The sequence below is a fragment of the Arvicola amphibius genome, chromosome 10 (genome assembly GCF_903992535.2).
Source record: "Arvicola amphibius chromosome 10, mArvAmp1.2, whole genome shotgun sequence".
Classification (NCBI taxonomy): Eukaryota; Metazoa; Chordata; class Mammalia; order Rodentia; family Cricetidae; genus Arvicola; species Arvicola amphibius.
Window position 1 is genome coordinate 80,695,123 of NC_052056.1, and position 14,674 is coordinate 80,709,796.

The 14,674-nt window shown below is 48.6% G+C and overlaps 1 protein-coding gene across 2 annotated transcripts in view; it reads right to left on the bottom strand.

Moving 5' to 3' along the window:
- Positions 1-13,113, bottom strand: part of Ift81 (intraflagellar transport 81) — a 90,142-nt gene extending 77,029 nt beyond the window's left edge. Inside the window, exon 1 of one of the 2 annotated variants that reach the window (XM_038345349.2) lies at positions 12,981-13,113. Coding sequence is in view for 1 of the 2 variants with exons in the window: in XM_038345353.2 (XP_038201281.1) it covers positions 12,981-12,989 (9 nt within the window). In the remaining variant the exon portion in view is untranslated. The remainder of the gene's footprint in view (positions 1-12,980) is intronic. The other variant, XM_038345353.2, reaches the window with a different exon arrangement.
- Positions 13,114-14,674: the final 1,561 nt, after the last annotated feature.

Consider the following 14,674-nt stretch of genomic DNA (forward strand, 5'->3'; position numbering starts at 1 on the left):
GCTTACTGGGGGACAGGGAGGGCTGAAGAAGCCATATTGTCAATCCTCCACCCGAAAGAGCCATAGTAAGGCCCAGTAAAAGAATCTGGTGAGACTGCTCAGCTGGTAAAGGTGCTTGGCAGGAACCACAGAAATGGAGACAGACTGCCTGTCGACAGACCGAAGGGAAAACAGATTCCTCTCTGGGACGCCTCAAGATAAAACCTTGGTGGGACTCACCTAGGAAGACATTCCCGATAACAGTTTCACAACAGGCAGGCTTTGCTGATTCTGTCTGAAGCAAGCTAGCCCCTCGCACCCCACTCCCCAGATGCCAGGTCAAGTCTTGCATGTAATCTCCCAGTGGCACCTTTTAACTGAACTGTATTTGAGATTTTTAATAGATTCTGACCCTGTGTGACAGTAGTTCTGAAAGCTTGTCACTTCTACGTCACCCCCTCCCTTCCTCTGCCTCCTCTCCTCCCACTCCTCCTCCTCTTCTTCCTCTACCTCTTCCTGCTAACCTTGCACATGCTAGGAAGGTAGGTACATCGTCACCCTTTCTTTTAATTTTTATTATATCTTTTATTTATTGTGTGTAGGAGGGCCCACCCCACTGCCGGCAAGGCCATCCCTGGGCATGTGGGTCAGGAGGAGCAAGCCAGTAAGAAGTATCCCTTTGTGATTCCTGCTTCAAGCTCCGGCCTTAAACTCCTGCCCTTACTTCCTGACAATGGACTGTGATCTCTAAACCAAGCAAACCCCTTTCTCTCCAGTATGTTTCTGGTTGTGGTATTTCATCACAGTCACAGAACAGCACACTAGAGCAAGTGGTTAGATACTGTGTACTTGTGAAGTTCAAGGATAACACTACCTTCCCTTGTGACTTAACGTAAGTGCTCCCTGTCAGCTTGACTTTCTCCCTCCACCTCTCTGGCTCCTCTCCACTTTGCTCTGAATGGGCTGCTAGCAGTGACAGACTTATACCCTGCCAGCCTCGTGTTTCAGAATGGTCCCAGAGCAGACTCTTGTCGGCACAAAGTCCATCAGACGAGCTGCATGCTCTCGCTTTCATGTTTGGTTTATGTGTACAGGTGTTTTCTACTGCATGTGTACGCCACGTGCATGCAGTGCCCATGGAGGCCATAAGGGGCATCAGACTCGTGGAAATGGAGTTACAGATGGCTGTAACATGTGGTGTGGGGTGTGTGTGTGTGCATGTGAGACTGTGTGATGGGAATCAAACTTGGGTTCTCTGGAAGAGCAGCAAGTGTTCTTAACTGCTGAGCCATCTCTCCAGCTCCTAGACAATTTCCTTTTTAAATTTTTTAAAAAATTCTTTGGCCATATTTTATTTTGCTAAATCACCTGTGCTAGCCTTGCATTTTCAGTCCTCCTGTCTCGGCATGCTGAGTAGCTGGGATTACAGGTGTGCACCACCATGCCACACTCCATCCTGTGTGTTTTTTTGAAACAGGGTATTTAGTATATAGGCCAGACCGGTCTGGAACTCACTGTGTGGCCCAGGCTGGCCTCAAACTCTGCCTTGCCGCCACCTTACATATGTGCGCCACACCCACCTCAAACCACTTTTGAATCATTCTTCTCTTCTAGCGGCAGTAATAGTGGGCAAGGGTGGCTCCAGAAGGAAGGGCCGGGCCTGTCGGCAGCGGGGAGCTGCTGTGCCAACGGGAGCCACACAGGGTAGTGGTGGCCGGAAAGACTGCTACATCTTAAAAGCTGTGGAGATGGCTCAGAGGTTAAGAGCACTGACTACTCTTCCAGAGGTCCTGAGTTCAATTCCCAGCAACCTCATGGTGGCTCACAACCATCTATAATGAGATCTGGTGCCCTCTTCTGGCATGCAAGCTTACAGGGAAGGAATGTTGTATACATAATAAATAAATAAATCTTTAAAAAAAAAAAAAAGCTGTGCATGTGGTTCCGTTAGTCGAGGGCTTGCCTAGCGCACACAAAACACTGGGTTTGATCCCCAGTACCGCACAAAACTCATGTGGTACATGTTTACCTGGTAGTACGGGCCTGTTATCTCAGCACGGGGAAGCAGACACAAGAGGACCAGAAGTTCTAGGTCATTGTTAGCTACATAGTAAGTTTGAGGTCAACCTGTGCCAGGTGTAACATTATCTTAAAAAAAATGGGGGTAGGGCAAGATGACTCGGTAGTAAAGGCACTGCCAAGCCTGGTGACCTGAGCTTGGATCCCAGAATCCTCAGAGTAGAAGGGGGGTGAAACTTGTCCTCTGACCTTCACACATGGACACATGAGTGCACATGCATACATACACACATAAATCCACAAATAAATGTAAAATAATTAAAAAAAAAAAGAAACGGACGGGTATTCGTTTTGTGGTGTGTCTGTATCGATGCGAACTTGCTCCTTTGCTTCTTCCCAACAAATCATCTGTCTCTAGTGCAGGTTCCTGCTATGGGCCAGGAGAGCTCCTCACAGCCATCCATGGGACGCCACGAACACAACGTCCCCAGCCCCTTTCAGTTCAGAACTTCCAAACAGAAACTTTCCTGTGCAGAACCCATGGAATCCAAGCTAAGTTTCTGTTTGGGGTATTAAATTTAGACCTATCATCCTGACCAGGAGATATTTCTGGATCCTGAGCGAGCATTCAGTGAACGCCAGTTTCCAAGATGCCATCCCATCTGGGGTAGCTCTGCACGCTGCCCACATTATTTCATCCTTTGAAAACGGGGAAAATGGCCCAGACACCGGAATGTGCTCACAAGTGGGTCATTTCATTACCCATTCATTGTCATTTAACCCCCTTGCCATTTAGGTTATGTCAAGATGAGAGCCATTAGGTTTAAATGGAAACCTGAATTGAGGTTTGGAGATACCCCAAGCTCTCTCTGATCTGGCAGTTGGATCTTGTGGGCACATTTGGTAGCAGGATGTGCTTTCTTAAAAGGCAGAAAGATAAATATCCTGTGAAACATTCAGCTAAATGGATGAGATTCCAGAGGCCTAATTAAATGCATGCCTGGTACTACATTTTTCTCAGGCTTTCCTGGTAATGGATTTTGTGTTTCCAAATGGACTACAGTTTTCAAACTCTGAAAATTACCAATGAGATTAATGGGCTATATAAAGTAGCCAAATTTCTATTACAATTTATATAGACTCCTTGGTAATCCACTTGGATTGAAATATAGTCCTCGCCCGCCTGACATTCTCCTAGCAGCTCAAGCCTATCATCAAGTCACCCCTGCTGAGAGCTTACTACTTATCAGCAGCCTCAAGAAACACAAATGGGTCAGAACTGACCCCGATATTAACATGTGTGATGTGGTCTGTTTCCCCTCCTCCAGAAGCAATCCCAAGTGTCATTAGCAGGCGGAGCTTCCAAAGCAGACCTCCATTTGCTACATAAGCTGTGAAGTCTTTGGGGGGGGGGAGTGGCGGGGGAGGACAGGGACGAGGATGACACCTCCTTCAGGGGGATCAGCAGGCACAAGAGGTGCTCTGAGGTACCCAGGCCGGCTGTAGAGCCCAAGAGGAGGTGATCGCACTCTATGGAGGACACACCAACAGTCAATGACATTTTCCTTGTCCTGGGCTTTCCAAGGAGTTGGTCACACAGAGGCAGCCGCACCATTGTATGAGAACAGAGCTGCAGGGTGGGGTGAGTGAGTGAGCAGTCATGTGATGCCCAAAGCCTCATTTCCTCAGAAAAGCCCCGGGAGCTGGTACCCCTCGGAGTGTGTGCCAATGGGAGGACACTCAACCATGAGATTGCCTTGCCTTCCAACCTAACAGAGAGGGGCTCAAGGTCAGACTTCAGCAGATACAAAATAAAATAATTCTGGCAGACCTGAGTCACAGACTAAGGACTTCTGCCAGTCGGCAATCCCATCAATACAGACACAGCTCCCCCTGAGTAACTAGAGTACAACACGGGCTGTACATAAAAGTCTGAGCAGGATTTAAGCAGCGGCCCTACAGGGGACCAGCAACAAAGGTGTCGCAGAGTCCTTGAGTCAAAAGCAGGAAGTTCAAGAAAGGATCAGAGGGCGACTAGTGGGAGCTGCTAATCCAGCAATGTCTGTAGGGAGACGTCCCAGCTCCATCTTCTCCCAGCCCCTCATCTCCTGCCTGATCTCCCAGCAGGCTGACCCCAACAGGTAGCCAACGGGTAAAGGTTCTCATATCCATGTAAATCATCCTCCACGGATTGTAGAGGGGAACCTGGACAGGCAGACTGGTTCTCTGTGAATTGAATTCTGAAACTAAATGATGAGCAAAGAGGCTTTTCGAGGCCAGTCATTCACCCTCATGCCATTCTATGATGAAGGATATTGAGGCCTGCTGAGCTAACAGAGAGCCCACAACCATGTCGCTAATGGCTGATGGAGCCAAAATTCAGACGCCAATCTACCCGATCCCAAAGCCGTATTCACTGGTCCACTAAACTGCCTCACACTGGCCTAGAGTAGACAGAGGAAAGGGCCACAATCAGACTACTAAGGTAGGTGTTCAAAGGTCTCTACAAGAGTTTACATTAACACATTATGGGGCTTTCTTTGGCTCTGGGGGCTCCCTAAGCAGCAATCTCTCACTCTTTCTTTTAGTCTAACTTTTATTGATATTATTTCATGTGTATACACATATGTGCATCATGTGGAGGTCAGACACCAGCGCTGAGAAGTCCGTTCCTCCCTTCCACCTTGTGAGGCAGTGTCTCTTATTTTTCACACCCCAGGCTATTTGACCTGTGGACTTTGGGGCAACTCTCTTGTCTCCCCCTCCCATCCACAGAGCAGGAGTCCTGGGACTACAGATAAGAGCCACCACATCCAACTTTTTGTAGGTTCTAAGAATTGAACCCAGGTCATCAGGCCTGTGTGACAAGCACTTTTACCTGCCAAGCTTCCCCTCCTTTTCAGAGATAGAACCCCAGAATCCAGGCTGACCTTGAACTCATGATCTTCTCGAGTAGTTGAGTACAGGCATGTGTTGCTAGGCCCAGCCAAGCGGCCTAGTCTCCTACCCATATGGAGCTAATGGTTGAAAAATAATCCAAGCACATACCTCAGAGTCAAAGCAGAGAATGTGAATCAGAAACCCTTGGCCATTGATGGAAAAGAGAAAAGTGTATTTTTGTTTTGGATGATTTTTTTTCTCCTCATCTTCTTTTCCTGAGCTGAATATTTGGTGTATTTATAGAATTCAGGGGGAGTATTTAAGGGTAGCCAGCAATAGAGCTGTATTTGGGGCCATCAGAAAGCACAGAACCATGCAGGATAAGGTTGGAGGGAGGGTGGGAGTGGGTGAGAGACGGCCAAGAGCACACGTGCCTGAGACCTTCTTAGCCCCATGAAGTGATGATGTCAAGTCAAGGTCTTTGATAGAGTCACAGATGGAATGATGGAACCAAACGATGGGTTAGCTGACAAACGGACAAAGAAGCCATGGTGTCTGTGTGCAGTAAAATGTGAGTCTGTCTTAAAAAGAAATGAAGCATTTAGGGGCTGGAGGGATGGCTCGGTCAATAAAGTGCTGGTTGTACAGCCATGAGGACCCGATTTAGATCCTCAGAATCCATGTGAAAATGCCAGGCACGCAAGGGAGCATCAGGATCCAGAGTCAGGAGGACACTTGGAGCTCATTGGTTAGTCAGTCCAGGTCAGAATAGTGAGCACCAGGTTCAGTGAGAGACCATATTATTATTTTTTTTTTTTTTTGGTTTTTCGAGACAGGGTTTCTCTGCAGCTTTAGAGCCTGTCCTGGAGTTAGCTCTTGTAGACCAGACTGGTCTCGAACTCACAGAGATCTGCCTGCCTCTGCCTCCCGAGTGCTGGAATTAAAGGCGTGCGCCACCACCGCCCGGCTATTAATAATAATAATAATAATAATAATAATAATAATAATGTGGAAAGTCATTGAGAAAGACACCGAACATTGACCTCTGGCTTCCATTAGCATGGGCACACATATGAACCTGCACACATTTGTGTACACACACACACACAGAGAGAGAGAGAGAGAGAGAGGGAGAGAGAGAGAGAGAAAGAGAGAAATAAAATAGTGCTGCACCATGGATGAACCTGCACAATCTGTACACACACACACACGCACATGCACAGAAATGTAGCACTGATACACACTGCACTGTGGATGAGCCTGGAGGACATGGTGCAGAAAGCAGAATCCATCCCAAAGAACACATCCTGAACAGGCAAGCATTCTAACAAGCGACCCTCCCCCCAGTCCTCTCTGCCTTGTTCACTATCATATTTTGACCTGGCTCCTAACTAGTGTCTCTCAGATGCCTGTGGGCACGCAATAGGCTACGGTCAAATCTGCTATCATTTCGTGGCTGATTCAAACTGAAAAGTATTATTTCACCGAGTTGCTCTACACATGTTTGACCACCTCCTGTGTGCCGGGCACTAAGGGAACGAGACAGACTGAGAACCCTGCCTGGTAGAGTGTGTTTTCTCTAGGACAATGGAATAGTATCCAACAGATGTTACTATTCTGATAGAGAAAGGAAGTGACAGCGAGGTCACAAAGGGTCACAAGGCTACTCAGTTCACTCAGATTCCTAAATCCACCCCATGTCCTAGCAGGTGCTGAGTTTGTACCAGAGGGGGGCCTCAGTGGTGACAGATCTCAGTCCCTTCTGTTGCTTCTCAAAAAGACCAAACTTCTGGGAACTGGTGCCAGAGCAGTTGGAACAGGCGAATCCCATGACCTCGGTGTCCCTGCCTGCCCCTCCCCTCCACCCCAACTCCATGAGGATGGCTCACACCTGGGTGTTGTAGATTTGAGCCACAGATCTCACTCACTCCCCCCCCCCCCCAGCTTATCGGCATGTGACATCCCCAAGTGGCTGAGGCCTGCAGGGCAGGCAAAGAATGCAGCTTGAGTAAAAATAAACCTGCTGCATTCCTTGGCAGCCCCCTGCCCCTTCCCGCTCAGCCGTCCACCCTGGCAGCACAGGATGCCAGGGAAGGCGGGGGAGGGGGGAGAGCAGGGTGGAGGAAGCGAGCTGTGTTGTTAACCAACCCTGAGAAAGAGAGGGAAAGAGGGAGAGGACTAGGGGGAGGGAGAGAGAGAGATCGCCTTATATGGGAACATAGGCAGACAATATGTGGCAATGGTTTGGAGGGCAGCAGAGGTCAGATACCAGACAGATGGAAGAAATTAAACATGGGACAGAGCAGGTTCTGGGCCCAGAAAACAGCTCTTGTTCCACAGCGAGGCAGCACAAAGCCTGGCTGAGTTTCTTTCTTTCTTTTTTTTTTTTCCTTGCCTAAATGGAGCGTGACTTTCATCCAAAACTCCCCATGACTTTGGTTCTGGCTCCCTGCTCCGTGGTTGGCGACAGAGGTCCCAATCTTTTGAAGTCATTTCTTTGACGAACCATAGTCCTTGTCTCAGAGCACAGGAGAAGACCAGGCCTGTCCCTTAAGAGTATCCAGTGACTCCCTCACTGCACATAAATTAGTGGATAATGAGTTTAAAAAGCCTTGCATTGATCAGTCAGCCATTCAACAAACACCGGGATTCATTTATGCTGCAGGCATTGTACCAGGGGCTGGAAAGACTTGACTAATGTTTCAACAATTAATAACTGTTCCCTTCACTGTGTTCATTTCATCCCTGATGACACAGAACACTGGTTGGGAGTCATCTGGGCTTCATCATTGTGGACTCAGGAGGCTGAATGCCAGCAGAAATGACATACTGTTGACCCCCAGGTTCTAAAGAAGGCTCTTTGAGTGGTCCCACGAGTATCTCTGCTTAACACAGGACCTTCCAACCTTGCCATGGTCGACATCAGGGCTGGAAGTCTGTTGTGGAGGCCTGTGTCTTTAGACATCGGGGCTGGAAGTCTGTTGTGGAGGTCTGTGTCTGTGTCTTTACTGTTGGACATCCAGCAGTATCTCAGACCTCTACTAGACACCAGTAGCAACTACCTCTTTTTCTGAACAGTCATAAAAAACAGTCGGCTTGCCCGATCCTAAGCCTGTGGTCCTAACCACTACGGAGTGGAACCCTGTCTCCTTGGCAATAGATGGTCATGAATTTGGGTGAAACCCCCATGAGTTCACTTCCCGAAGAGCTTTGGACATTTCGAGCCTCTAAGAAGCAAACCCCAAGGAAGGAGCAAACTTGAAAGTGAGCGGTGACGGGATGGACGCTGTAGTCTTTCTTTTTCTTGTCACCGTGACCAAAATACCTGACGAGAAGCCACTTAGCGGAGGCAGCTGGTCACATTGCACCTGCAGTCAGGAAGAGCGAGGCTAGAAGGGGAGCCTGCCTGTCAAATCTCAAGGCCTGCCTCCATTGACACACTTCCTCAAGTCATGCTCCACCTCTGAGATGTTCAAGCTTGGGGACCAAGTGCTCAAACACAGGAAACCAAGAAGAATGGGGCTGTGGGCAATGCAAGGAGCCTCAGTCATGGGCCTCCTTGCTAGGGGTGCCTGTATAAGGCACTGGGGAAAAGTATCAACTGTCTGTCAGCAGAAGAGCTGGCACAGGGACGCCACTATGGTTGGTTCCCAAGGGGGAGGATGGTTGGCCTTACTATGAACTTAGAGGCAGCGGTACTCTCGGAAACAGAATTTCAGGAGGAAGCACAACCAATGTGTCATTTAGCATTGCCCAGTGGTTATAGTCACTGTAAGGGAAAGCAAACAAAAAGGTACCATAAGGAGGCAGGGGCATGGGCAAGCAGAGTGTGTGCAGGCAGCCCTGGGTTTGGTCCCCAGCACCAAGATATCAGCAACGCAGTAGGTGAAATGGTTAGGAGGGCAGAGGAATGGAGAAGCCCACGCTAACTTCTGTGAAGTCCTTTCTGAAGGGTATGGCAGATTCTAATTGGCTCTCAAAGGTTTGTTTTTTTGTGGTACTGAGACTTGAACCCGGGGCATCCCACATGCTAGGCAAGCGCTCTACCATCTGGGCTATACCTCACACTGAGCCTGGAGCGCAACGATTTGATTTGTCTAGGCTGCTGGCCAGTGAGTGCCAGAGATCACTTGTCTCTGCCCCACTCACCCCAGCACCAGCACTGAGGTTACAGGGGAGGCTCTCACATGGGTCCCGAAGATAAGAATACAGGTCCCCATCCATACAGGCAATTTCCCGACTGAGCCGTCTGCCCTGCTTCCTCCTACCCTTTTTTAGACAGGGCTTCATACATTCCACTTGCCAGCAAACTCCATATGCAGCTGAGGATAGCCTTGAACTTCTAATCTCCCTGCCTCTGCCTCTCAAGCAATGAGCTTAGAGGCATGCACCACCACATCTGGTTTATACGGCGCTAGGGATTGAACCCAGGGTCTCCTGTATGCTATACAAGTACTCTTTCAACTGAGCCACATCTACAGTTTGTTGCCATTTTCTTAAGGTAATAGTCCTTTGTCTCTCCTGTCTATCAAAAAAGGGAAGGAAAGGGTAGACCAGAAAGCCCAGGATCTTTCCTTCCTCTTTGTTTTTGAGACAGGGCTTCTCTCACTAGCCTGGAACTCCCTCTGTAGACCAGGCTGGCCTTGAACTCTCAGATCCACCTGCCTCTGCCTCTGTGCTGGGGTTACAGGCGTGTGCCAGGCATGTGCCAGCAGTGTGCCCAGCTCCAGCTCTCTTACCCCTATCGTCACCTCATCCCTTCCTGAGGCCATTTAGCTCCTGCAGCATATGTGTTTACTTCTCAATTCGCCACCCGTCTAAGCCCTTCTGGGATCGCTAAAATTATCCTGACATTTCAGAAGAGCCCTTTGCATTCTCACTCCTCATGGCTTCCATGAAACACTGTCAGCTACAGAGTCAATCACTTCTCCCACCCCTCCCCCAAAAGGGACAGATCATCTCTACTTCAAACCTTGCGTGAGAGGTGAGCTGAATTAACCCACATCACAAGCTGGATGGCAGTGTGGCACAGAGAAGCCCCCCGACCCTCAGTCCTGACATTTTCTCCTTTCCTTTTAGCAACAAAATGGATTTGAGCTTTTGTTGCACAGGGCAGAAATGTTTAGTTCACTTATAATCACCGTGTGTGTGGTGTGTTTGTGTGCAGGAGCACGCATGCTACAACATGTGTGGGGGGCAGAGCCTAGCTTTTGGGAGTTGGATCTGTCCTCCCGCTGTGGGTTTGGGGGGATGGAGCTAAGGGGACTGTGCAACAAGCACTTTTATCTACGGAGCACCTTGCAACCTGCATGACAGAAATTCACTAAAACTTGCTTATGCAAAGGTAGGCAATTGACTAGTCATCAGGGCTCATATAGAATCCCAGCACTCAGCAGGCTGAGGCAAGAGGCTCATGAGCTCAATGACATATGAGCTACATAGCAAGCACCTATTTAAAAAATCCACACATATATAGAATAAACGGCAATTGACTTTATGTAATTTAAAATCCATAGAGGTCATGGATTTCAACACAAATGGAGGAGCTGCAATGTTGCCCTTGGTTGCAGTCTCCTCTCTGTCTCTTACGTCTACTCTTTACCATATAGGCTTTATTTCATTCTAAGGCAGGACCTCATATGGGCAGGTGTTGAATTTGCTATGTAGCTGAGTACAACCTTGAACTTCCGGTACCCCTTTCTGTACTTCCCAAGCGCCTGAATTACAGGCATGTACCACCACACCGGGTTTATTGCATGCTAGGGGACAAATCCAGGCCTTGTGCACACTAGGCAAGCACTCTACTAACTGAGCCACACCTCCATGCCCTTGGCTCTATTTTTAAGCCACCTCTAAATTCGTAAGGGCAAGGTAAATTCAGCTGTCGAATCCAACGTGGCTGTCCTAACAACAGGAATTGAACCTCATTGGCCAGATCTAGTCATGTGCCAACCTTTTCGAGAACCAATCACTGCGATTCAGGGAATAGAGTGGAACCTGGGGAAAAGGACAAAGGATTAACAGTGACTCCTCTCAAGGAGAGTTGGGTGCTGTTAGCAGAAAATGGGACTGAGTGCTTGGTGACCCCTCCTCCCATGCAAAAAAGATGTTTGCCCCACCTGCAGTGTTCCTGAAGCTTGCCCGCCCTCTTTTTGGGCAAGGTCGCCCTTTTTAAACCTTTATCCTTCCTCCATTTAACTAGATTTTGGTGTCCAAGTTGAACCTCCTGGATCCAACCTCCCTGGGCTCATCGAAACTGTTTGAGAAGTCCCGGGACGTAGAGAACCCGAGCCGTACACCGCAGCACTGGAGCTGAAAGGAAGTCTGGGGAGACACTGCACTTGAACTTCAGTCTTTAAGACTTTAGTCCGGGGTTGGGAGGAAAACCAGAGGTAGCCGCGATCTGAGGGGTGGGGTCGTGGGCAATCGGGATTGTGCTTATTTTTCTCCCTTGTCATATTTTCCACCATGAGTAGGAGACAGAAGTGGCCACAACATGAAGGAAGTGGTATAAATACCCTGGGCTGGGCCATGGGAGACCAGGACCCGGACGTGGTTCCCTCGCAGTTCCTCACTCCTAAAGGCAGGCACCACAGTGTCAGAGCTGGATATTGTTCCCTGCGAGCTAGAATAACTACACCGGGGATTACCACAGACACTGCAAATTACCTTCCCATAAAGCCAAGCCTCAAATTGGTAACCTGGTCTAAGCCTTTATGACAATCTCACTGCTCCACCTTGGGATTGGGTTAGGTGAGGCCATGTGACCCACTTCTAGCCAATGAAATGAGAGCAAATGGGTGGAGGGTGGTTTCTTTTCAAAGGGGACAAATGGTGGCCCAGAGTCACTGTTCTCAGGGTCTTGCAGTCCTGTGTTCCCAGGACCTGGCAAGGAAGGACGCTCAGACGAAGGCAAGGGACGGTAGTAAGAAATTAGAGACCCTTGAAGATTGCTGAACGTCTGCCCGCACCATCTTGCAATTTGCTTGTTAAATCCAAGTTACATGTTCCTTATGTTGAAGCTAATTTGAGTCGTGCTTTCCTATTACATCATCTTATTCAGCCCAAGCGTCTGTTGAAGACATTGCACATGCAAACTGGCTAAACAGCCATCAGCAAGAGCGAGTGGGCAGCAGAGGGTGGGTAGCGGCACCTGGTGCGGGGTTCCTCTGATAGTCCTTTGAGGATTGTTGTTGATCAAAAGCCATTCCAATTCTAGAAGGCTGGCTAACCCCTGGTGCAGGTGCTAAGCCAAAGCAGCAGCTCGCCTTACTGTCTGAAGTCGGGACTGAGAACGTGGGCTAGAAGTCATCCTGCATCGTCGCATCAAAACTGCAGAGGGGGCTGAGACCACTCAGTGGGTAAAAACGTTTACTGCTCTTACAGGGGACCTGAGAGCAGTTCCCAGTACCCACACTGGGTGGCTGCTGCCTGTAACTCCAGCTCTAGGGGATCCCACGCCTTCTTCTGGCCTCTAAGGATACCTGTACTCACACATGCATAAATGGACACACACACTCATACACACACACACACACACACACACACACGTACGACTAAAAACAAACAGTCTGGGGAGTAGTTAAAAGCTCTTACTGTACTTGCAGACAACCTAAGTTCAATATCCAACACCCACATCAGGCAATCCACAACCGTCTACAACTTCAGTTCCAGGGGATCGTATGCTCTCTGGATTCCCAGGCACGTGCTCAGACATGGTAAGTTTGTGTGCACAGGTATGCACACCTGCAAAGTTAAAGTTAAAAACAGCAACACTGCGGAATGCCTAGACTGTGTTGTTACTGCTATTCCTGAGATTCTACAATAACCTATAAGATTAAGCCAAGTGCCAAACCAAATGAGTTTTAGAGGCCTCAGTTTGCTCAGCTGTAAACTGGGGGGGTTAAGATGAGAATTCTCTCATATCGAGGCTCAGAAAGACCTTCGTGAAACATAAAGCAGGTGAAAGGTCATCAGTGCTCAGTGGCCCAGATACAGCAGTCTCACCTTCCAACCGTCTAAATGTAGGACACTTGTGACCCGACTGTTAGTCCACTGTTAATACGTAGCCTTGTTACATTTCTTACACGTTGGAGACTCACCATTTTCATCTGTACACAGTGGGAAGACCTTGTTCTAACTGTGCACTGAAAGCAAAATAACCTTCTCCGAAAAGAGTGACGTATTGCATTTCAGCAGTTTTCCGGGCCAGGGTCAGACAAAAGCAGCGCAGACTCCATAGTGAATGTTGGTGCACTGCTGCCCTCTGCTGGTCATGTTCCTGGCCCCAGGCCAACAGGCACATCAAAAGGGAAGGGACTTGTTTGAGGTCACAGAGCTGTCCTTGGACAGAGGGTGGACTGGGGACTACTGACTCCTCTGATCTGAGTAAAGAGAGAGTAAAGGACCGGAAACCTATACATTATAGGCCTCTCAGGCTCTCAGGGCTTTCCAAACAGCCTGGGATCTCTCTCTCCTTTGCCACCTGTGTTAATGTGTTAACTGTCAATTTGACAATCTAGAATCACCTGGAAGAGATGTATTTGCGCACATCCCCGGGGGCTGTGGGAGGGATTCTCTTGATTGGGCTCCCTGACGTGGGAACACTCTCCCGCTGTGTGTGGCACCTATTCCCAGGGCTGGGCTCATAGTCCATGTAAAAAGAAAGGGAGCTGGGCACATTCATTCTTCTCACTCTGCTTCCCAAGTGTGGATGCCTTGACTTCCTCTGCCGTGGTGGACTTTGAGTTGTGATCCCAAATAAACCCTTTCTCCCCGGAGCTGCTTTTCTTAGAGAAAGAGAAGCCCCCAGACCAACTGACATTCTTCTCATTTGACTCACATAGTAGCAGCCCATGGACCGGAGGGCAGCCCTAAGGTCTGTTGAGTTTTGGGTGCCTATTTATTTGGCATCTTTTGTAAGGTAGGGTAAGAAACCAAAGCTCAGAGAGGTCAAAACGTGTGTCTGGGATCCAACAGCCAACAAACGCAGATGCCAGACTTGGGTTCAACCCTGGAGTAAACATTGCACTACCAAAGCACATCATTATGGTGACTTGTCTTGAAAATATACAAGAACTGGTTGAGATAGCTCAATGATGAAAGGCATATGCTAACAAAACCTGAAGACCTGAGTTCAATCCCCAGGTCCCCACACATGATTCTCTGACCTTCACCTGCACATCACAGCACACATGCACAAGCCACAAGCACTCACGTGAATAAATGTGGTAATTCTTCTTAGATGAAGAAAAATCAGCCTGGTCTATACAGCAAGTTCCAGGACAGCCAGAGCCACATGGGGAGATCCTGTCTCAAAAATGAATAAATAAGCCAGGCGGTGGTGGCGCATGCCTTTAATTCCAGCACTTGGGAGGCAGAGGCAGGTGGATCTCTGTGAGTTCGAGGTTAGCCTGATCTACAAGAGCTAGTTCCAGGAGAGGCTCTAAAGCTACATTGAAACCTTGTCTTGAAAAAGAAAAGAAAGGAAGAAAGAAAGAAAGAAAGAAAGAAAGAGGAAAGAGAAAGAAAGAAAGAAGGAAAGAAAGAAAGAAAGAAGAAAGCATTTAATTAGAGGCACACTTAGAGTTTCAGAGGCTTAGATCATTATCATCATGGCAGAGAGCATGGTGGCAGGCAGGTGTGGTGCTGGAGAAGTAGCTGAGAGCTACATCCTGATCCTGAAGCAGAGATGGGGGAACGAGACTGGACCCGGCATGGGCTCCTGAAACCTCAAAACCCACTCCAGCACTTGTTGGCACACTTCCTCCAACAAGGCCACACCTAATCCTTCTAA